The sequence below is a fragment of the Pomacea canaliculata genome, linkage group LG10 (assembly GCF_003073045.1).
Source record: "Pomacea canaliculata isolate SZHN2017 linkage group LG10, ASM307304v1, whole genome shotgun sequence".
NCBI lineage: Eukaryota > Metazoa > Mollusca > Gastropoda > Architaenioglossa > Ampullariidae > Pomacea > Pomacea canaliculata.
In genome coordinates this window covers 11,514,724-11,538,861 of record NC_037599.1, presented here as the reverse complement: position 1 = coordinate 11,538,861, position 24,138 = coordinate 11,514,724, and the positions used below count along the sequence as shown (strand labels likewise).

Sequence of the window (24,138 nt, the reverse complement as noted above, 5' to 3'; positions counted from 1 at the left end):
TACAGGTGATAGGGTACATCCTTGAGGTATGCCTACGTACTGTAGTTCAAAAGTAAGCTCCTATTTGGTTGTTCAGAATTACTGTATTCGTTGAGCTATTGTACAGTGCGTCGACGACTTGAACGAGGCCTTCTTCGATGTTAAATTTTCGCATCACATGCCATAGTCCCTCATGTCAAACTCTGTCACATGCCTTTTGTAAAGTCAATGAAGTTGTAGTAGAGGTTCCGCTGATATCAAAGATGCGTTTTTATAAGAATGCGACATTTGAAGATCTGCACAACTTTGCTTTTACATGGTCTGAATGAAGCCAGCCAGTTCTGCTAGCAGTTATTCGGTTCTGTATGACCTTTAGCATGACTTTGCTTGGGTGGCTGTTAAGGCTTATGTTTCTGTAGTTCTGGCATTGTTTGGCTGTTTCCTTTTTAAGAATATCACAGGTTCTGGCTTAAAACAAACATTCACCACTGATATGAAGAAAAACTACAAATACAAAAGGAAATACTTTATTTCATGGTCCTGAAATACTCATATTTAAGTTTATTAAATAGAAGTCAACACACACACACACATGAGATGTGCATGTTCACTTCTATATTTACTCAATATTTTGTGGATCTCCTTGTGAGAAAACACCATAACAAAGAAAAACAACACAGAAAAAGAGAAAACTATGAAATGCTGAGATCAATTTTATGAAGAATAAAGCGAGACATATTGCATGGTATCAATATTCAAGAACAATTTATTTGCATTATTTAATGAACCTTCTATCGATGCCATCCAATAAAAGTAGTACTTCACTATAAATTTTGTGCAAGTAATTAATATGGAAAATGTCATGAAAACGAATGGTAAGGCCCATATATATTTCATTTTTGGGGATTTCATCAGTAATGAAGATTCCACATAATTTTCTTTGAGAACTCTTTTGGATTGGTCACCATTTGAAAGACGGTAAAAAGTATTTCCAAGAGAACATAGTGAGATAAAATATGTGGAGAAAATGCATGGATACAATTAGATTGATATGATTCTTGTCTTTCGTCACTTGATGACACAAATGAAGGGGAAATTAGAAATATGTTTTTATACGCTGCATTTGTTAATCAGGAAAAGGAACTTCATAAATATTTAGAAGAACTAGAACGCTTAAAATAAAAAAAAATTATCTTGGCAATAAAATGTAATACTGATATAGCATGTTTTCACATAACAAGTTTATAAGATTGAGTTTATTAACAATAAAAAGCACCTTAAGAAAAAGACTGTAACAGACATCCACTGATATCTGTTAACTGGGCCATCATCTCATCTAAAAAAATATATATATATATTTCTGCATAAGTGGAAAACAACAATTTTATGTGCAGTTCATTATTAAATTAAAAATCACAGTTGTGACATTAAGCCTAGAGTTTAAAGTCGAGCTGTTTCACAAAACATTACAAAATACAGTGGAATATAAGTCAGCAAGCAGTTATTTATTGTATGCACTATAATTATGGTCATAAATTACATTGAACAGAAAGGATTGTAAAAGGACCACTTTAAAGCCTAATGTAAGGTACGATGGCACATTAGCTCCTAAAAATATACAATTCAAGTGCTTTCTTCACACAAATATTGACTAGCGTTATTAAAAATGAAAAAATTATTAAAGTCCGTGGCTTATGTAGGAAAAATATTTGAGTCAGACAGACAACATACTGCGGCAACACTGAGATTCCATTAAAGCAGGTTTTTTTTCCACTACTTGTGAACAAAAGGTAAAAGGTATCAGTAAGAAATGAAATACTAGGTTTACATCAACTTGTTACCATCTCTGTTGTTCAGAAATAAAACATCATAGTTGACCCCTGGAACCTACTAGAATCAAAAAGTGTTTATTTGCAAAGGCTATTATCAACTATACTTTTTGTACACTTGTTGATCCACCTGATGCCAGTTCTTGTGGCAAGATGTAATATGCAGGTGAGAAATAAACAATGAATAACACTGATTTAAAATATGAATAACTAATCACAGTCACGAAGGTTCTTAGACTTTTTTTCTGTTAACTGTTTTGTTTATGTCCAATATTAGAGGTCAAAATGCACAATCTGTACTGTAAATTATATAAATAGCAATTTTTTGATTGTTCAATAAGGCAGAGACATTTATAGCAAGGCACACACCTCTCATATATACACTCACATCCTACCACCCATCCTCCCATTTCACACACACACACACCATTCACTTGTACATAGGTGACAGAAGATGCCAAAGTAGATGTAGATCTGGGGATGAGACGAAAGAGACAGAGCAGTCCTCTGAAACCAATCTATGTAACTTCATTTGCAAACCAATGATGTCTCCAGTTCCCTTAGGTTCCAAGTCCACACCACAAAAAAATCCTCACTTATCATGCTCCCATACAAAAATTAACAATGTAAAAGTTGGTTGGGATTGTTAAGTCTTTTTACCCTTAAACCCTAACCCCCTTACCCAAGCCCACCAATAAATTGACCCAAACTTAACCCCAGCTCACAACAAAAAACAACCCAAAAAAACACAAACTGAGCATGGATCATGTGTGTCATCAGTTTTACAGTAAAGACATGCACACCTACAAACACATAAGCACAGACACACCTCATCATAGAAAACCCATTTCAAAAATAGCCACATAATGAGTCTAATGACAAATCTAATGTGTAGGCAAATGAAAGTGTTTCTAACGAGTAAATAATGCTGAGAAAATAATGGAATGACTAAAATGGAGCAATGTTGTGCATTGGATGCAGACTTCTAGTCATCTCAATGCTGATGCTTGTCAAAGGATTCCGTCGCAAAGGAGCTGAAGATAAGGTGGTTTTTCTGTATTCACGGTAGCCAGTGGCCTGCCTGAAACGGAATCATAAACCAACTAGTAAACTAGTCTGAAACTATGGTATTTATAAAATTATCTATTAGTAGCACATCTAAAGTAGCACATGACGAGTACTGAACAATAATATGTGAACAAAGATGCGCTTTAAACAGTTATATCTTTTCAATGGCTGTCTCCATTATCTAAAGAAAATGCTTAAGTGTGTGTGTGTGATTTTGCGCATGTGCACATGAAGATAAGTATATGAACATATAAATTATTAGACGTAAAACTAATAAAAGCATTTATGAAACTTTTTTGAACAAATGCTTTTGCATTTAACAGCCATAACACCTATTACTCACTACACAAGAAGTCCTTAACAGTCATGTAAAACCCTGAAATGTGGACAGTTTCAGAGAATATTGCAATATTCAATGCTTTGTAAGAACTGCTTAAAATACATTTACAAAAACACTTTTGTATTCAGTAACATCAACGTCAATATTGCAAAAATTCTTTAATTAATGTCACACATAAGAGTGTGCGTTAAGATGAATCAGCTGTAGCTCACATATCTAAATTATACATGTTTATTTGAAAAAAAATCTGCATGTTTGTGATGAAAACACAATTTCCTTCTTGTTAAATATATATATATCATGCTGCTATGATGAATTTCAGTCCAAGCTTCATAAACTAAATCACACGCACACAGCTCAATAATTAAAAAAAATGATATATTTTGCTGTTTTTGTGTGAATGTAAAGCCTTCAAACAATAGCATGTTTAAAACAGAAGCAGAGATAGAAGAATTTAAAATGCCTCTGTAACTTATTATTTCCTTTGTTGCTGTCTGCTTGCTGGTATTTGTTAAATACATTATGAGAAAAAGATAGAGAGGAAAGAGGATTAATAGAATGTGTAAATGAATGAATTATGCTAAGATAAGGATAAGATAGTTAAACATTGTGATGAACAGTCTGAAATGTAACAAAACATGAATCTTTGTACATATTATTGATGTTGCAGAGTTATTCTACATCTATTATATAAGAGTACTACTCTTTCATAACACAAACTGTAATCTAAGAAAGAAGCTTTCTGGATTTTCAAAGTTTAGTATAGGTTGTCCAGTCCCAAACATGCCCAAATATGCTAACATTCATGACACACATTTACACACTATTATAAACACACAAGCTGTTGATGATGATCGCAATAACACAGGAAGATCTATATAACACCACACTCTGAAATGGATAAGTAGATAAATACTTCTTTACACACCATTCCCAGTCTGGCAGAAGTCAATCTTTATATTTAATAAAAAAAAAATTCTGAATAATGTGCCACTGTTTGCTTGATTTAAAATCTGAGCCAGATTCTTCACTATACCTATAGTGAGAGCAAAACAAACAAACAAAAATAACCTCCCAAAAGCCAAACCACAGAACAGAAAATTTTTCCACACATATATGCAGCTGTGTTATGTTGGAAACTACAGTTCTGTGCTTTGCTATGCAGCCAAAGTATACAGGGGAAAAGTGTGGCAATGGTGACAAAAGGTATAAGGTGAGAATTAGGCATTTCCTCTGTGAAACTGCAAAAGCCCAAACTCACAGCCAGTATGATATATAAGCAAATAATAATAGGTCAGTCAATTTCAACAAAACCTCTACAGGGGTATAATATCATTTGTCATCAAACCAGTCTTACACATACATGACCGAATCAAAGATAGCCTTTGTCGATATTTAGGCGTGGTGTCAGTACACTCAGAAATCGATTATTGTCAATGACTGGTAATCTGCAGAGACAAATAATAAGAATGATCAAAGAATTTAAAAAAAAAAATGGCACAAACTGAAAGATAGGAAGGAAAGTAATGGAAGTAAGAGAGTACATCATGTAGCAGCTGGCACCACTGCAATTTTTATCTCCTTCACTACAAATAGTTATATAGTGGCATCTCTTGCCTCTTGTATTTCTCTAATGCTCAAACATGAATGCACTACAGGCTGACTTTCAGGAGACAGGACATCACCTTGGCGATATCAAGTGAAGCAAGCTGTAGATAATTGAATATGATGGTGGTCTGATAGCTGTAGTGGAAATGCTGCTGTGGGTTGAGATTACGAGTAGGAATTTAGAGACTGCATGAAAAGAAGTGTGTGTTCATTTGACAATGCAGAAACAAGAATGATAGTGAATAACAGTTTCTGAATGCTGTACCAGTGTCTGTTCAGAAAACTACATGCATACATAATAATTGCCAAGTAAAGTTATTTGAGGTCTTTATCAACTGTTATACCCATATTGCCAATGACTGAACATGCAGTCACCTGAGGTGACAGTAAGTTTACAGGTGCTGACTGATGTCTAAAATAAATGATCTGAACTTCAGAAATATTTCTATTTAAAGCTGATTCTAGTGCAGAATTATTTTATAATGAATGGATATAGTTCACTGCAGTACACTCACTCTGCATGTCTGAGCATGCAACTCTTGTTCTGTTTGCTTAATTATAAGTGTAGCTTGGATTAACATTTAGCTTTCTTTTAAAATCTTATTCAAATTTGTTGTCAGTTGCCAGTCCTACTATTTATAATCTGTTAGCAGTTTATTCAACATCTTAAGCCGCAGTTATTTAAAAGGTGTTAGTATCTAGTGATAAGCTTATTTAGAGCTTTCTGTCAGTAATAAGAAGGAAAAAACACCTTCACATCATCAACAAGTATACAATACACATACACAATAGGCAACCATCTGAAACAGCTCTGATGAGGAACAGTAAGGCATATACACGTATAAGCACAAGTAAAAACAATGAAGGAAAAAAATTTAATTTTTAAACATCAAAATACTATATAGCGCAAAATATGCTGCACCAAGAAGGAGAAAAAGTGAGCAGAGAAAACAGTTTACAATTACAGATTATTTTCATGAAATCTGTAAACTCAGACCTTACTTAAATACCTGCAAACCTTACACATTTAAAATGAAGCAAGAATTACAGGCTTTTCAATTCGGAAATGTGGTACAGAAAAAACTCCACATAAAATAGAACCAAAGACCTATAGTTAGGGATAAGCAACAGGTCATCAGGTTAAGACAGGTATACAGAATGGAAGAAGGCCATGAAGACCCTGGTAACTAGTGCAGAATTGTTACAGTGAATACAGCCAACTCAGTTCCCACAGGAGTAGCGCAGAATGTTCAGTCTTCTGTTTACAGAAGACGTTGCTTCGAGTACCATAAATTTTGGACTAAACCGCAACTTTTTTCCTCAGCTTTAAATCCTGTGTCTTAAACAGTGATGCAGCTTGTTTCTGGATTTTTCAGATTCCGATTAATTCTTTTATTACCTCCATATGTTAAAGTGTTAACTGTTATCATTGTTACAATAATAACTGTTCACATTTTTAAATCAAAGCTGCATACAACTGAAGCATTCAGGTCAGTTGCTGAATAACACACCCTCATCATGCTGAAAATGAAATGAAATACCTATGATGAAGCTTTCAAATTGTACGTATTTGCAGTTTATAAACCAGTTCAGCTTATTTGTGAAAAAAAAATAGAGATTAAAAAAAAATTTAGCAGGTGCCGCTTTTATACAGGTGTGCTCAATAGACCGAAATTTATGGTACTGTGTAAAGATTTCTTCAAATCTTCTTTCAGCCCTATCCTGAATATTACATGTGGGTGGTCATGAAGTCAGAAGCAGTCTCAGATAACTATGTAAAATTATGAATCATGGAAATGAGAAAGAAAGCTGCTCCATACAATGGCAAATTAGGATACTGCAGGAAAAATGTATTTCGAGCATGTATCATACATGTAAAAATCTCAAACTTGAAAGTAATGCCAAAGTAGTTATATTTAACTGACTGAGAAATTCAAACCGTAAAACCAAAACCATGCCCCAAAGAGACAATAAAAATAAACATGTACAATATGTACATGTAAAAAGTGTGTCAGAAATGGCTGGACTCACTGATTCTTTGTAACTGCCTTTTATTGATGACAATTTCTTCCTTAAACTATACCAGAGAAACATAAAATAAGAATGCCATGGTCAGAGTTCAGGTAATTCTTTGCTGAAGCTGTGTCATAAAGGAAACTGAAGCTTGCTGCCAACACTTACTTTGAACGAAATACACCACTCTGAATCTTTGATGGCCCTCCTTCCCCAAATCCATGATTTCTTGAAAGAATCTCATCAAATTCTTTTCTGGGTAGCCCTGAGAAAGAAAATATTTAGCTGAAAAAATGGACTAACTTTCTTTACTAACTCAACAGAGCTGCATCATATTCCATAATTATGACCTGCTTGTTGTAGCAGAATGATGCATTGTGACAGAAGGATGCAACTACAGTAATGCTGTTGCATATGTTGCTAGGGTGCTAAAGGAGAGATACTGCTGACAGACCATTTGTAGACTAATTTTTTCTATATGATTCTTCGATAATGTTTGAGCATTGGACAGGCTTTTTTCAACTTGGAGACAATTATTAGAGAAAGGACACTTAAATACAGATAAATACAATTAATGTTTACAAATCATATTTTATTAAGTATTAAAATATTATCAATGCATGAGTTGTTGATAGTGAGAAAAGTTGCTGTAAATGTTGTTCTTTGAGTTCTTTGTACTTTAATGCTTCATACAATTAAATTTTAGATAAATTTCTTTTGCCCTTTTATGCATAAATTTACAAAAGAAAATGAAATAAATTAATTGTGTTCTTAGAAACTTTTAAGAGTTGAAAAATATTTTCTAAGCTAATTTAGGTCATATCTGACTCATGTGTACTTGTTCAGATGGTTTTGAAAACTGTATAGAACTGCAATAAAGGGTGCAAAATGAACCCAGCTATGTCGGCAGTCAGAATGAGATATATAACATGGCAGGCCAGAAAGTGTTATTGTAATCCCCATAAAAAATTCAAAATAAAGTAATAAGATGAGAAAGCTATTAACCTATCTTTTTGTCCACCACCATTGTCAGCCATCAACTATTTAGATAAGCACATGGATGAGTAAGAAGATATATATGTAAAGCTTAAATCACCAATACATTTAAATAAACTGTACACATAAAAACAAAATACCCATGATATATTAAAATCACACTTTTAGCAAAGTGATGTTAAAAATAACTGTTATTTTTGTAATTTTTCTGATTCTTTGTGCTAGAAACACTTCTGCACATCTTATAGTACCTTCAGGCAGAATAAAAAGTTGATTGAAGAGGTATATGACCAAGTAAAAGAATACTAAAAGAAACGAAAGACTTACCAGGCATAAGATACCCTAATCTTGTGCCAGAATGCTTCAATGGGTAGTGCTGATTAACAGGTGGCAGGTCTCCTGCAATGTTCCAGAATGAAATTTTGCTGGTACTGTTGCTCTAAGATTACAGATAACTCAAGGTAACCCAAACAGCCCTCTGGGATAAAAAAATCTATTGAAATACTAGTGAAGAACCATTAGCTAATTACAAAACCTTCCCTAGAATTACCATGATAAACAGATTGAAAACTGGACTGGTCACTGCTTTTAAGGAAACTCAATGTCAACATTTTTTTCTGATACAGCAATGGGGGCTTTCTTTTTGGTAATCCTTAAATATTCATGTCACTAGCAAAGTATCTGCCACCCTTCAACGATTAGTACAGTGCTTCTCATTTGCATTCAGAACCTAGAAAACTACTTTTCAATGTTACTTTGGTCTTCCTTAGACAGCCTTTGAAGGTCAGGCCTTCAGCACACTTAGCACAGTTAGCATATAGATGTGCTAAGCATTTCAACAACAATACTGTGGGCAGTACACATATTTAATAATTTTTATGCAAACAATATATGTTAATGAGATGGGATGAAATTCAACTATTTAGCTAGGAGAACAATTTTTCAAAAGATCTGTGTCCCTCAAAATTAACACAAGAAGATGTTTAATTGAAGATTGAAGATTTAAATTATTCCAGATGTCAAAAAAGATTGCAGGATGATAAACCATGTCAAGATGACTGATTGTTGTGAACAAAATATCAGAGGCTTTAGATGGCATGTGCATGATCCCCAGGAGAATTAGAGAGCTTTGAAGGTGAAGATTCTGCAATTCAAAGATAAAGATATGTATAACTGTTGCCAGAATTTTTAAAAAATTGTGTGATTTGTCAAAAGTCCAGTCTGAAGAAGGATGAACAGTACTATGAAGTACAGATGGAGTCGACTGCATGCATTCAAAACTGGAATGAACAAAACTCTATAAAAAAATAACAAAATTAAAAATCAATTTGGAATAAGTTAAATTCCTGTGATATTCAAAGACTGAGGTAGGAACAGTGTATTTCTACACACTTTAAATTTTACTTACAATTTTTATTTGTCTTCTGTCATGTTTAGCTTATTTTTTAATAATGTATCATATAATTTTTTTAAAAGATTTGTAAATATTAGGGTATTAATATTAGGTTCAAAGTCTATAGCAGTCTAAAAGTTAAATTCTAGTGGTGTGTGATTTTTAAGAAAAACAAATTAATGATTGAGTAAAGCTAGGTGAACAATACCATCTCCTCAGGTCTGGATGAATACACCCCTTCTGTTCTCAAGATAATGTCTAGAAACATCACCATGTGCAGAGAGTAATCAACACCACAGACCATAATTTATATGGATACATTTACATTGTCAAGGCTTCAGCTAATGGGAGACTTGGGATTATATGAATAGATGCATTTGTGTACAATTATAATGTCATGAGATCAACCGCATTCTGTGCATCATGATGTTTGTAGGTGGCTATCTTAAGAACAGAAGATGGGTAATCATCCAGATTTTGGGAAATAATACCTTGCACTAAGCTTTATCTTTCCACTAGAAAAGAAGCTGCACCCCACTACACACTTAAATTATCTCCACAGTACTCTCATCAAACTGCATGTTTGACCTCTTGACTGTTAATAGACAACAGCTGTTTCCTACGCGTACAGAGCTCTCATGTAAATGTTCAGACTACAGATTATATCAACAGAAAGTATTGTGGGAAGCATTTTGATCAGTACCTGTGAAAGAACCTTGACGAGTAAACTCTTCACGTTTTTTCTTCTGTGTTTCTCTTGTTGCATGCCAGTTGCATAAGAACTGTTTAGCAGTATCTGTTACCTCTTTGCCATCAAGCATGCCTGAAAAATCAGACTGAATGATAATGACATTTGTAAGCTTGTTGTTCTCCCAATATTGCTATGGAAACTTTTGTCATAAAAACCTGTTCTTTTCTAAATCAAGAAATTTAAATTAAAAATACTGCAAAAAATTTATAAATAAATGATTTGTAACACTGATTTCATACTTAAACACACCCAGATTTTTGCCCATGATGATAATTTTGTCCTTGTACTTTGACTTGTGACATAAGGGGTTTCCGACTAGTTCTAATCTCCAGAGTTTTGTCCAGAATGGTAGCAGCTGTGACAATTCCTTGATGTCATTCAAAAGGTTGTCTGATGCATACAGCTGGGTCAGGCCTTGCAGCACTTCTAGATCTCTTAAGGACTCTAACTTGTTGCCTGACACGTTCAGCACCTCCAGAGATTTCTGTCAAAAATTATTAAGAAGCATTTATTACTTGTTTCTATGAGAACACTTGCCTGATTAATTCAACAGTTTTTTTTTTAGGAACAATCTGATGAGGCACACATATAATTACAAGTATAATGGACATTTTAAAATCCATAGTGGTAATAATAATAATTTGCAAAATTTGTAAAGTGCATATTCATACTCCTAAAGAGCATGCACCTAAGAACAAGAACAAGACAAAGACGAGGGAGAGGAAAACAAATGAATAACATATGAACTATGAAAGAATAAACAACAGTAGTAATGACGAATAAAAACAAAAACGGAAAGCACAAAGAGGAACCAAAGAACAAGAGTTGAGAGTGTCATGACATTGCAAAAGGAAGATGAGCAGGGGAGGGTGTGAAAAAAAGACTAGCACTATGGGAAAGAGAGAGAGTTCTATTGTTTTGCAGCACCATAATTAAAAATCCAGTGACCATATGTTGTTGTTCTGGTGACAGGAAGAGTAAGGAGATGATCAGCAAATGAGGAGCAGAGTTGTCTAGCTGGGATGTAAGGTAAGTTTAAAGAAATAATCAGGGCAGGAGCTAGCAAAGAAATTAAAACACAGCACAGACAGTTTGTATTGGATGCAAGAATAGATGAGTAGCAAGTGTAGAAAATGAAGGAGAGGAGTGGTGTGATCCCATTTCCTAGCTTGTGAAGATGTGCAGCAGAGTTTGGAACTTTCTGATAAAAGGAAAGCAACATTTATTTTTTAATCCAACCAGTTATACAAAGCAGATTGATGTGAAAAAAGGTAAAGTCTTACAGACACTGCATTAAGAGAACGAGGATCAAACAAGAGTTGCTCGCCAGCTGGCAATTGCTGATTCTCCACATGTAACTCCTGCAGTTGCTGAAGTTTTTCCAAGCCTTCAACCACTGTGATGCAGTTACCACCCAGATACCTTTTTAACAGGACTTTTGATATCAGTCATTATATTTGTCATATATTTTGTCTCATATAAAAGCAAACTAATGCAATGTCTTTTTTAATTAGACATACACACAAATGAAAATATTTGCCCAAATGGCTTGAAACTGGTATATAATTTCTGGTGGAATGTTTCATTTGGAAGGCTTGTTTTTTTGTTACATAAAATCTAAAACTAATAAAGATATTATCCAATAATGACAGTAAGTATGACAGGCCTATCCATGTAACAAAATATCTCATAAAAAGTCAAATTTGACACAAGATTAATTGAAAACAATTCAGTTATCCATAAAGTCACATAAGTCTCATAAAAATATTAAGGTTGCCTGTTACTCACAGTTTGCTCAGTTTTGTTAGTGCAGATAAGTTTTCTATCTTGCTAATAAGGTTGTTTTGAAGGTAAAGGTGAGTCAGATTGCAGTTGTGATTGAGACAAGGCACATCTGTCAGGCAATTGTCATACAAATACAGAACAACCAAATTTCTACAGAGCATTAGTTCTTCTCCCTGCACATATTAAAAAAATACCCTGAAATATAGTGCACTTTTCATCAGGTAGAAAACTTAATTATAGCTTCATAAAGGAATGAGCTAAATTACCAGAAATAATTATGCATCTTCGACAGTCTTGATTAACATACCTTTTCCCTATCTGTTATTCTTGTAATGACTGTAAAGCAGATAATAGCTAAATTACTAGGGAAAAAAATGGTCAGTGTTACATTAACTGTCGAAAAAATCTCTTTATCTATGTGCACCCCGAACAAATGACAACATTTACTGAATAAATATGGGGTATACTTCACACTAAATTACAGTGAGTATAATGAGCTAACAAATAAACACAAAGTATATATATATATATGAGCTACATATCTGCATGTATGCACACCCATGTTCATGAATTGCATGTGCACCCACCCACCCACCCAATGCACCCAGCCACACAATATATAATACATGTATTTACAGAGGATCTTTGGATCGAATTTGTAGAGGAAAGGGATGAAGATGGATACAGGGAGAATAGAGAAAAAGGAGTGTGGGAGAGGGAGAAGGAATTTAAAAATGACAATTTTATTTTAGTAGCAATTTAAAAGTGATATAGCGTTTGTATAAAATTTATAATGTACGTGCTTATATACACATCCCTCAGCCTAATGAGGGAAAATAATTTGTTAAACAAGAAAATATACATGAATGAGACAGAATTATATTACCACTTCTGAAATGTTTCTGTTTTCCAGGTAGAGATGTGTAAGTCGTCGTACATACTGTTGGGGGGTTTCATCCCTCTTCTTTTTTGCATAACCTGATGTACCTCTGGTTATTAGGTCTATTGTCAATCGCCCCATTTCCGCTTTTAAGACCACTTTGATAATGCTTTTTGGAACTTGGTAGCATCGACTGCTACTTTGAAAATATGTTATGTTTCGTCAGTACTGAAACGAGCTAGAAGGGCAGAAGTATACCGAAAATTGCCCTATAGTTCGCCATCAACTGCGATAGAACCACTCACGGATATTTTACACCGACGAAGAAATTAGTTCTTAACAATATACTTGATTCGATATTAAAATGAGGTAAGAATTTAGTAGACTTTATGAACAAAACAAAAATAGATACACAAATAAAAACAGAAACCGATTCAAAGAGAACTATCACTTTAAAGTACATGCCCGAACTGGGCGTATGGATCACTTCGAGTTCTATTGTTTATTAGTTGCTACGCGAGTAACTAAGAGCGTTAATCGAAATTATTTACTCAAGAATCCTTTTTAAACAGGGCTTCTTGATGACATCAAAATACGTCTAAGAAAAGTAAACTTTCAGAAAATAAGCTGCACAGCATTTGTAGAAAACAACGACTAAACTAAACAAATTATAACATTTAGTGAATGCAAGTAACAAAACGACACAAGCGGCGTGGTGCTGACCGTCATTACGACCGCTGTCAAACAAGAGAGCTTGCACCGACTTGAAACAATCTCATAGAGAACAGATGTCCCTTTATCAATTAAATATTCCCGAAAGAGCGTATCGATGGTATTATTAGCGTGTATGTAAATTTGTTAAGTTTTAGATTCTGATCTCGTTAATATAATTTTTAATTGCGACATAACGGAGTATGCATGCACCATCTCATGGTGACGGAGGTACAAAACGTCGCAATGACGGTCTGCATGTAGCTAGTCGCACGGATTACGTCGGCGACTTCTCCCTACCAGAACACTAATAACACTGCAGATTTTCCAGAAAAAATATTATTTGCTACTAAAATTTTTATTTTATTTATTAAAAATAACTTTGAGCGTTTGTACAATGTTGTCATTTTCAAATAGACCGGACTGAATGTGCGTGTAATATCATGGCGCCCGTTAAGGGCTTTCTTGCACGATCAGATTTTCCTCTGTATGCTGTTCGTGCTCTTGATTGTTCACATTTTCTGGTTGCTGGTGGGGGAGGCCAAGCAAAAACTGGGGTACCGAATGCCATCGTGAGTGAAAGTAGAGACCTACCATATAAACCCAGTTAACAGATTGTACATTGTTACGACTGTAACATATCGCGAGCAGTTCCAGTCGACAACATTGATACATTAGTACTCTGCATCCGATCATTTTTAAGTTTATATGGGTTTAATATAAAATAGCATCAAAGCAGATAAACCGGTAGACAACAAGAATAAGTCTTATTTACTTAGGACCTTTGCCTACAAATTACAAGTCTTATGACAAGGAACTGATATGTAGTTTCAAGAAAAATTCTCATTAGATATTTCATTTGCACCGACGATTTTAAGATATAAATAAAAATAAGTAATCCATTTGAGCTTATTTTCAGTTAATAGTAATATTATGTATGCATTTGCAGTGATACATTCCAGCACTTACAAGTGACATACTATAAAATCATGCATAAACTTATGCAGTCCAGCTCTTTTGTGCTCTGGCACACATCATGGTCGTTGTCAACAGATCACTATTTGTGTTGCCTAATTTTGAATATGACTATCAACTATTGCAATGAAAACAGAATAATATAGACTGGCGTGGAAGAAATATTAAAGTGGCAAACGCAAGGATACCTCAGGCAGCATAAAGTAATCATGAACAAACATTGGTGTTTTCATGTCTATTAAATGAAAGCTTTAACACCTTAAAGTTTGTAAGTGTTTTGCTTCTAAATAATTTTTATAGTTGATTTAGGTACTGCCATTTTAATTCAGATTTATAAGTAATTTTCTTTAATGTATGCTAATTTTTAGTTGGTCTTTTTATTCAGGAAATATATGAACTAAAACAAACAGAAGAGTCAGTCCAAGCCTCAAGTATATGTCGACATGATGCAGGCTCAGAGGCCATCATGAACTGTAGTTCATTCTATGATGGCAGAAACTACATCATAGCATGTGGCCAAGATGAAAAGTGCAAGATCTACTCGGTCAGGTATAAAGTTGTGTCCCCAAGCAAAGCAAACTCAGGTAACTCAGTGTGTTATATGTGCAAAATAAAGCTGATCAGTGTGTGCCATATATTAGAAAGGAAAATAATTTCTCAATGATGGTAAATTCAAATTTGATCATCTTGTCTACTGCTGTTGAAATAGTATGAAAATAATCACAGTGTGCATTTCAGTTGCATATTCTTTTCAGATGGGAAAAGTGAAGGTGACATACGAAAACGCAAAGGAGGATCAGATGGAGATGAAGTTAAAAGCAGCCTGAACGATACCAAATACCTCACTTTTGATGTACAACTAATACAATCAGTGCAGACAGACTTTGACAAAGATGGAGGGTTCCAGAAGGTTGTGAGATTCAGTCTTGATCACAGTTTTGTAGCAACAGGTGGTGCTGATGGGTTTCTTCGTGTGTGGAAGGTATATATTATTATTGTACCCTAAAAATATTCTCATTTAATAATATTTTATAACGTGATATAGAGCTGGTGATAATGAAAGATACAAGCTGTTTTCACATTATGGGAGACAATGTCTGTGGATAAACATTATTTGACCTATAAAATACTCTGTAAAAAAGCAAGTGAGCAGAACATATTAAAAATACACTGATGAATTTTTGCTGAATAGTTATGTCAGAATTTGAAGGGAAGTAAAGGGTCCATTTTGTCTTGCTGTAGTTACTTAGTATGAATATTCATTATTTTGGAACTGATTTTATTCCAGCTTGTTATATTGCTCAGTACATATTGTACGATTTTTTCCTACCCTGGAAGTTTGTATTTACAGTATCCAGACATGAAGAAAAAATTTCAAGTTCAGGCACACAAAAGTGACATAGATGATCTGGACATCAGCCCTGCTGGAGACAGGGTGAGTACATATTTAAATTCACGATCTTTGATGCTACAAATCTCAGGATCTTGTTAATATCATGTAAATGTAGATGAAAGGTTTTATATGGTAATTTGTATTGGTTTAAGAAAGTTGAGGAAAGGGATATTTTGCAAAAACATACAAAATAAAATTGAACTTACAGAAGCATCATACATGATTCAACTGGTTATTGAAAATATTGACCAAATGAGGAATGCGATATATGGGAAGATAATTATTACATTAATTCAACAAGCTTAGTACAATGACAGAGTGTTTTCGGCTTACAAACCACTAAACCGTATGAACAAGAGTTTAAGAACAAAGAAAGAAAGTCAAGCAGTTTTAGCAAAGCTGAACTTTGGAAGTAGCAAGAAAGAAACAACACACATATAGAAAAAAGACTATTTTTGTTTAAAGATTGTCACAGTGTCCAGAGATGGAACAGGGATGGTGTGGAATGTTAAAGATGGACAGCACCACTGTGATCTATTATGGCCAGTGAAGGAAGCAGTTCATTATCGATTCAGATGCTGCAGGTGATGGTGCATTGTGTATCTGTGACAACACAAGTGGGCTAAATTTGCCTTTTGTATGCACTTGTGATGGTGAATTACAGATGTTCTGCAGGTTATATGACTGTGGTAGTAGTATTTTTTTTTTCATAGATGTGTGGGACTGAGTAAGTGTGTGGTAGTATGGGAATGTTGAAGTATGTGTAGTATTTTATGCCCCTGATGTTGACAAATGTATTTCCGCTGTGGATTAATAATAAACTGTCTTGTCTTGTCTTATTTTTATTCTGTTATTATACAAACCACACTTTTAGATATGGGTATTTTACTTCATTTGATAATCTTTCATTACCTCTCCCATGTCTTATAGTCGTTTTCTTTTTACTAATGCTCACTAAGATATTTTACTAGAGTAATATTTTATAAACCTTTGTGGTTTGTTTCATATTTTTGAAACTGTGCAGGAATGCCAAAGAAAGAGGGATATTGATTTTTGTATTCTGCAGGTATGGATTGATAGAAGGAAAGAAAGATAAGTTCAACTTGTACACACTAAGCATTCCAGTAAAACGTTCCAGTAAACCTGATTTGTGCTACATTTCACTGTGGGACAGCAACAGCATACAGATGAAAAAGACTGCCAACACAGGGACGGAAGTCTTGTCAGCACTTGCAGTCAGGTAAGTTGATGTCAGTGCTAACCAAAAAACATTGTCATGTCACAAATGTGTTTTGTGATTACTTTTAAAAAACCTAAACCCTATTCTAGAAGAATATTTGAAAGTAAATTTTACCTACTAATAATAAAAATGGTGTGAGCTTTTATAGCACAGTGTCCCAGCCAAAGCAAGACTCTTTGCATATTACAAACCCAAAAACACAAGACCGACAAAATTCCCATGGCTCTGTAAAAGTTAATGGGAATGTCGGCTCATTCATCTGCTGTTTGAAATTCATAGATCAAGATGTCAGTGAGAAAGATCTACAGCAATAGAAAAAAAAAAGTGTCACAAAAACATATTCCAGTGGTATTTTATGACCAAGAGGCATGAGAAATGTTAATATTTCTTTTAATTACACCTGGATTTGAGAAAACAGGAAGGAGCAAAAGAGTTTTCCTAAAAACGGCATTGTCTACATGAGGTAAATTTAAAGAGAAAAAATGCAATCCTCAGTGAAAGAAAACAGACCAGGAATGTGCTGTTGCTGAATGTTCTCTTTGACACTCAGATGGAATTAGTTTGTACTCATTTAGGAAATCCTAAAGATAATGGCAACAAATACAAGTAGATGAACTTTTTTCAGAGATTTCTATAAACAGATCTCTGCTTTGTTCAAAGGTGCTATGTGAACTTTGTCCCCATGCTATACTAAAAAATTTGCTCAAAACATTTCAAAATTGATTGTTATCCAGTCACTTATACAGTACAAGCAAGTCTTGGACTTTCTGTAAAATGAAGAGATCTTCTTCCTTCAGCAGTGCCAACTATTCAAAAGCACAAGCTGTTAAAACCAATAATGACGACTGCTGAATAGGGGTTAGACAAAGATCAAGCACCAGATGTGCAACATTAGTACTTTCTACACCATTCTGGTCTACAAGTAACGTCAGGACGCAGTCACAAACACATCATCAGTCATCTCCTTATCCAGCACAATGCTGAAAACAACTGACAGTGTGAAACAGCTATAAAAATAATTTGAGGGTGATAAACCTATGAAAAGCTTAAATGGGAATGTGCAAATAAGTAAATAGTAAATTTTGCATGCAACTAAATGAGGAAGAAATACAAGATAGGTTTCAATGACTGTGATTGTTACCCATTAAAGTTTGATCTGGAGAAGATTTAATTATGAGTCTGTTAAGTGAACTTAGTTTGGACCTTTTAATTTTTTTAACTACAGTTGAAGCTTCTCAAGTTCAAATCTGTAGGGCTGCATTTCAAAATCAGCCGTACCATTTTCTGCACAAAAAATTGCTTCTTGAACACGACAGCCTGAGAAATGTTTCTTCATTTGACTCAAAGACTTGCTTAGATTTGCTGAACGGAGCCACACTTGCTGTTACAATTACTACTTGCATGCAAAAGAACTCTCAAGCATAGGAAAATAATTTTCTTCTGCTTTGGCAAGCGAGAATGCTGATGTTTGAAGCCTTATAGCTTGAAAATTAAGCATAATTCTGTACTCATGTTTTGGGAACTGAAATGAACTTAACCTGATCATAAAGAAACATTATTGCACTTATACTGCCTTTAAAGGAGAGAATTAGTATTTCAAATTTTGCAGATTTATAGAAAACCGTCTGCAATACAGTGTGCAGCTTAAATTTTTAAAATTAAGATACATGATCATTAATTAAAGACAGGAATTTTTGTTCCAGTGATGATGGGATTTATCTTGGTGTTGGCACAATATCAGGCAGTGTTTCTGTTTATATATCTTTTAGCTTACAGGTATGTATTTTTACATTTAGTTTCTTTGAGGAGCGTATGTGTTGTTTGATCCAAAACTGCTACATTTGCTTCCCTTTAGTTAATCTACAGCATTGAGCTTTTGTTGAAGTTTTGATCTTCTGTTAGATTTGTGACTGCAGATGATGATACAGGACATTTATCTAGAAAAATTTCACTAAACATTGCTCATTGCACTGTATATTGCTAAAAAAAATGTGAAATTAAACATACAACCAGAGAACAAAAATATAATACCAGATACAGCACAAAATAGACATAAGACATAATACAAGCCTTAAGAATGTAACAAACGTAGCAGAAGCTCACATTGTCAGAAACACATTTGCACTGGAGAACTCATCTTGGTCATAAATCTAGAAATTTTTGGTTAAGTTTTAATTTATGTGTAAAATGCTTTAAACTTAAAATAATTCTTACTGTAATTTTGTTCTGAAAATTTTTGAATAATTATATTTTATCTGACATTTAGTTTTTATTTTCAAAGTGGAGATAGGAAGGTAAAATGTAATACATACTCAGTATCAGTTTGATTATACCACAAGCAATTAGGGTTTTTTTTTCTCAATACAGGGCTTAAAGCATTATTCTTCTCAGCACATCACAGATCTTAAATTGTTTGTTAATTTCCTTCCCTTTATCTACTTTATTGTCTTCTTTGTCTGTTTTCAGAGGCTGTATCATGTAAAAGAGACTCACAGCATTTTTGTGACCGGTTTAGAATTTCTGCCCATGTCTGAAGCGACTCGAGCAATAGTTGGCAGTCAAGACTTTAGTATGCTCAGTGTTTCTGCTGACAATACCATCAAGATTCATCACATGCCAGAGAGGAGTAGGTATCTTTACTGCCATTGCAAATGGTCTATAGCTATGTCATCTCACTAGTCATATAATTATATTAGGAGCTAATTTAATGCTTGTTTATTTTAGTATTTTAAACTGATAAAATTGTTTTATATATGAAATATGTATAACATATAAATTATATAATATTAGCTATATATATTATAATAATGTTGCAGATTTATATAGTACTGTACTGTAGACTCAAAGTGCTTTACAAACATTTTCAGAATACAAAACACTGACAGTAAACATTCACACTGATACAAAATGGTTATAACACAGGCACATTGATGACACAGACCAAAACATATCAGCAAACAGCTGGCTAGAGACACAACAGACATAAAAGATGGAAAAAACTGTGCCTGAAGCATACCAGGGATTTGGCAAAAGAAAGGACTAGTAGACTGTGACCAGGTAAAGATCAATTTCAGAAGAGATCTGTTCAGATTCTGATGAGGTAGCACAGAAAATACAGGGCAGTCATAGTACGCACTAACTTGACACCAGAGATCTGTTGATAGCCCAGTGGTAATACATGTTCTAATGGCAAAATCTTTTTAAGATAAAATGGACCAGCAGCACAAGAGCTTAATTTTATGAGTTTATTCTTGAAATCTATGACAAAGCATTTTGTGTATTTGACACATTTTCAGCATTTGGTTTCCCTCCCTGTATTGATTAGAAAGTAAGCATTCTGCATGTTTATGCTAGTTTCCAGTGACTTTCTAAAGGCTACATTACTTCAACTGAGACAAACAAAATTCTTTCTAATCCACAAAGAGTTTTTTGTTAAAATATAAAGCATTTCTATGAGCATATACTGGTGAATAGTGTTATTTAGGCAGTGAACATAACTGATTAACAATGGCTGGGGCAAAGCTAAAGCTCTTCTTCTGCCTTTTCCTTACCTGATAAATCAGGCATTAACTTCTACTGGGTGGGCAGTGTTTGTTTCCCAGTCTCAGGCCTGAACAGGTCTTAAACAAGTGACCAACTCCCCAGCTTTATAAATATAAAGTATTTCTTTTCTTTCAGAAAGTCTAGATAAAGTGAACAGATCAATAAAAGTCTGCAAAGTTTCAGGGTAAATTAAGTGAAGAGCATACTATCGATGAGCTCACATTTGATAAGTGTAGAGTGTTAAATTATTTGGTAGCTGTAAGAATCAAATTTAAAATATACTTTTGTGAATGTTGTATTTTCCTGTTTATTCTGAAATTAATGAAATCTGGATCAAAAACTGAGACAATACTACAGTGAATCTACCAATCCAGAAGGTTGCAGTCTGGTCTCTAAAACTTAAAACCAAAGCTTTACACATATTTATGTGATTGAATGAAGATGATTTATTTATAAGATTTTCTTTTTTCCTTTTGACCATAATTATAAAAGGAAATGTTTTAATGACCAAACATTTGCTTTTGGGAGGTCAGGTAGACGGGGCTTATTACCGGCTGCCTTAGTGGTCATCCTTTGTTAATTGCTTCCACCTAGCCCAGCTAGTACAAATACTCTTACTTCCTTCCCTGAATCAACCATTCTTTCCAGTTGAATGAATGCTATTACTATGAATTATCTTTGCTACATTTGAAGTGATGTAGCTATAACTTTTTTGAAAATCATATGAAACTGCAGCTGCCATGTGAATGCATCTTGATTATAGGCAGATTTGAGTTCAAAGGGGTAGAAGACTGGGTAGAATGAACGTGACACCAGCACCAAATTCGTTTTCTCAGCACAGCACAGAAATACTTCTTAATGTTTCGTACTTTCTGTTCTTTTCACGATAGGAAAGACAGCATACAACTAGAGATTTCCAGGATGCATTGCTAATTCCTAGAACATGGCTTTAGATTGAAGTGTTGACCATGCAGGATTACCTCTCCTTTGACATCTTTCTGACAAAATTTTATGAGTGAATTCCCTTGAGCATAGGATTTATCGCCTTATATGGTTTGATAATCATTTTCAGTCATGCCCATGATACCTGCATGTATATTCAAAACATTGCTTTCTGAAAATGAAATCTTTAAAATGAAATTTGAATATTCAAATTTTGTGTTCCATAAAAGAATCCACATTGTTTGGTAACAGGCTTTTCAGCATGGTTTATATTGGGAAATACTGCATGTGATAAGTCATTTTAACTAAGAATATTGACTATAACCAATTTTGTACTATTTTCTCTTCCATAGCTTCAATCCATGTGTTCTGGGTTTTACTTGGCTGCATCATCCTAATTTTTCTCTTCTTCTGGACCTTGGCAGAACTTGGTATATAAGACATATTCAGTAAATAACAAGTGTTATGTCTGCAGCAAGAATACAATTGAAACACACTTGGGACAAATACAGGATTGTCTGATATTTTATCTTGTGCCTTTGGGTGTTGTTCCTTAAAATTCTTCCTATCTAAATAAACTTTTTTAAAGTCTTGGTGGATTGTTACTCCAGTATTTAAGAAAATTTTTAATGCTAAATTTTATTTGGCTGTGAAGAACAGTTTCAATCAAGCTTTGACTTCCCCTACTTGTTAAAATAGTTTTTATTTAAATTTCAGTTGTATCACATTATTAAATTTTCTTCAAGATCATTTCTAGACTTAGTATTGACAGTTTGTTGAAGAATAGTGGAGCAAATGGAGATGAAATGTGCAGATTAGTACCTCAGTTGTCATTATTTTGTTTATTTGTATTGCTGCAAAATTTATTGCTGTTACTGTCATTGTCATCATTTTATACAATGCAGAGAATGAGGTGGTCAATGCTGAATATGGTGCAGGAAATAAAATTCCAGACAGTGGAGTGTTCTTTAGATATTATTTGTACAAGGATATAACCATTTTATAGTCTGTGCTTGGTTAATCTAACAAGAACTGTTTGTATTAGCATATTGAAGAAAGAATCTTGTAATAGCCACTTGAATATGCATTGGCTCTTTTTCTGAAAACATCTATCTTGGAAAAATAGTAGTTATTGCTTTCATGTGATAAATGGCATATGTTTAAGTGAGGGGCTGAATGCTTGTGTGAATGTGTAGTGTACAGTAAGTTCATGCAGCTCTATAGTTGTAATTGACTAGCTAGCTTGTTGAAGATGCTAGATGAATAGCTCATAACCCAGTTTTCAATGGCTGTAGAAAGACAAATCAACATTTAAACAATCTCCATTTATTTCCAAGTGTTACCAAAGACCAGCCTATTCCAAAAGTGATGAGTAGGTTACATAGTGGGTTGAGGAAATCTGTTATTGCATTTATGGAATGTGAGTTTTACCTTCATTTATAAAATGTTCTAGTTTCAGATTTAGTTATCTTCAGTGTGTACAGATGTTTATTAAAATATTTTTTATTGAATATTATATTTATTATTAATGTTTTATATGTTATGGTGTAATTGCTTTGAAGTTTAGTTAAAGCAAGTAGATTCAGTATATATCAACAATGATTTAAAAAAAGGCTTTGATTTCAACATTTTCTGGAAATATTTTTATGGGGGGTTAAATCATAAAATGAGTTAAGCAGCCGTTACACCCAATAACACATCATGTTGGAAAGCATCACACTTCAGATTTGAAGATGGTAGGAAATAAAAACGCTTTCATTGTGCTGCAAATATTACAGAAGGAATCATGTAGCATTAATGACAACAGCCAGAAGCCTTCACTTTTATTAACCAAAGTACCTCAGTTAAGGAGCTGCTCAAATGATTTCTAGTGTCACAACTGTCGCACGTAATGTGCTCACTCTATCAGTACTTAGAGTACCTTGTCTGGAAAGGATGGCAGTGACCCATGAAGAATCATTATTACTACATCTTGTGGATATAGGAAGCATTAGGACATTGAAAAGATGGAACAGATGTTTGTAATCTAATGTCTTATTTTTGAGTATTATTGAAGGAAGGAATCCTTTACCTTTCTGTTTAAAATTTGCATTTGTACAAAGATATAAAACCTTGTGGGAAAGCAGACAGCCATGAGGTTATAGAACTGATTTCAGAACCCAAAGGGACAGTGGCTCAAACTTTTATAAATAATTTATGATTTCTAAAAAATAACTTTTTTCGATATTAGATGGAATAAAGAGTTTTTATTACCATGAAAAAAATGTGACTGGGTATGGGTATTATGAAGGGTGTACGCACTAAAAGAAATTGATTTTAGTACAGCCAAAAAAAAAAGTTTCTAGATAGCTTATACAACTGCACTGCATGTCAGATAATTTTTATTCTTGAGGTTACTTTTCCATCTTGTCTTTTAAGATATTTTAAGGGCCATTAATAAGCTCAGACTAGAAGGAGTTTCACTCAAGCTTGACATAAGATTATTCATAGGTATTCTGACCTACCATCTACAAAATAATAGCAGAGTCCTGTTTGAGGTACAGACCCACCCACATTACTTGCACAGACTTACACACAAACGCAGCAAAGACCATTTCTTTTTTAAATGTCGATACCAATTCGGATGTCACTTTCATTTGGTGTAACTTGTACAGAATGTCATGCCAGGTTCTGAAGGCACTGGTGGGAAAAC

General features: G+C 34.0%; 2 protein-coding genes across 7 annotated transcripts; one reads left to right on the top strand and one right to left on the bottom strand.

Annotated features, from left to right (window-relative positions):
• Window positions 1-2,046: 2,046 nt before the first annotated feature.
• Window positions 2,047-13,586, bottom strand: LOC112573547 (protein phosphatase 1 regulatory subunit 42-like). Of its 5 annotated transcripts, none has more exons than XM_025254027.1 (9): window positions 12,649-13,584; window positions 11,766-11,935; window positions 11,261-11,399; window positions 10,227-10,461; window positions 9,930-10,049; window positions 8,161-8,232; window positions 7,006-7,102; window positions 6,856-6,901; window positions 2,047-2,889 (listed from the first exon to the last, which is right to left on the bottom strand). In XM_025254027.1, the coding sequence occupies exons 1-9, from the start codon at window positions 12,781-12,783 to the stop codon at window positions 2,869-2,871; spliced, it is 1,035 nt and encodes a 344-aa protein (XP_025109812.1). In that variant the 5' UTR covers window positions 12,784-13,584; the 3' UTR covers window positions 2,047-2,868. The 5 variants fall into 5 exon arrangements, with proteins under 5 accessions (XP_025109812.1, XP_025109807.1, XP_025109809.1 ...); XM_025254025.1 differs by lacking the exon at window positions 6,856-6,901 and adding an exon at window positions 4,580-4,664 and having other exon boundaries at window positions 2,764-2,889; window positions 12,649-13,586; XM_025254026.1 differs by lacking the exon at window positions 6,856-6,901 and adding an exon at window positions 4,580-4,664 and having other exon boundaries at window positions 2,790-2,895; window positions 12,649-13,586.
• Window positions 13,587-13,762: 176 nt separating this feature from the next.
• LOC112573546 (prolactin regulatory element-binding protein-like) lies at window positions 13,763-22,957 on the top strand. 2 transcript variants are annotated; one of them, XM_025254021.1, is made up of 9 exons: window positions 13,763-13,925; window positions 14,714-14,912; window positions 15,084-15,310; window positions 15,680-15,763; window positions 16,187-16,305; window positions 16,788-16,961; window positions 18,665-18,737; window positions 19,428-19,587; window positions 19,884-21,785. In XM_025254021.1, the coding sequence occupies exons 1-9, from the start codon at window positions 13,797-13,799 to the stop codon at window positions 19,928-19,930; spliced, it is 1,212 nt and encodes a 403-aa protein (XP_025109806.1). In that variant the 5' UTR covers window positions 13,763-13,796; the 3' UTR covers window positions 19,931-21,785. The 2 variants fall into 2 exon arrangements, with proteins under 2 accessions (XP_025109806.1, XP_025109805.1); XM_025254020.1 differs by lacking the exon at window positions 19,884-21,785 and adding an exon at window positions 21,800-22,957 and having other exon boundaries at window positions 13,764-13,925.
• The last annotated feature ends 1,181 nt before the right edge of the window (window positions 22,958-24,138 follow it).

What these genes read in the sequence shown, in the direction of transcription:
- LOC112573547 (XM_025254022.1), bottom strand. Translation starts at nt 12,783, where the DNA reads ATGGGGCGATTGACAATAGACCTAATAACCAGAGGTACATCAGGTTAT. An exon ending in GTTCTCTTAATGCAGTGTCT is followed by an intron (nt 10,462 to 11,260) that starts GTAAGACTTTAC and finishes AATTTTTGACAG; the next exon opens with AAATCTCTGGAGGTGCTGAA. An exon ending in ATTAGGGTATCTTATGCCTG is followed by an intron (nt 7,103 to 8,160) that starts GTAAGTCTTTCG and finishes TTTCTTTCTCAG; the next exon opens with GGCTACCCAGAAAAGAATTT.
- LOC112573546 (XM_025254020.1), top strand. Translation starts at nt 13,797, where the DNA reads ATGGCGCCCGTTAAGGGCTTTCTTGCACGATCAGATTTTCCTCTGTAT. An exon ending in GGTTTCTTCGTGTGTGGAAG is followed by an intron (nt 15,311 to 15,679) that starts GTATATATTATT and finishes TTGTATTTACAG; the next exon opens with TATCCAGACATGAAGAAAAA. An exon ending in TCAGCCCTGCTGGAGACAGG is followed by an intron (nt 15,764 to 16,186) that starts GTGAGTACATAT and finishes TTTTGTTTAAAG; the next exon opens with ATTGTCACAGTGTCCAGAGA.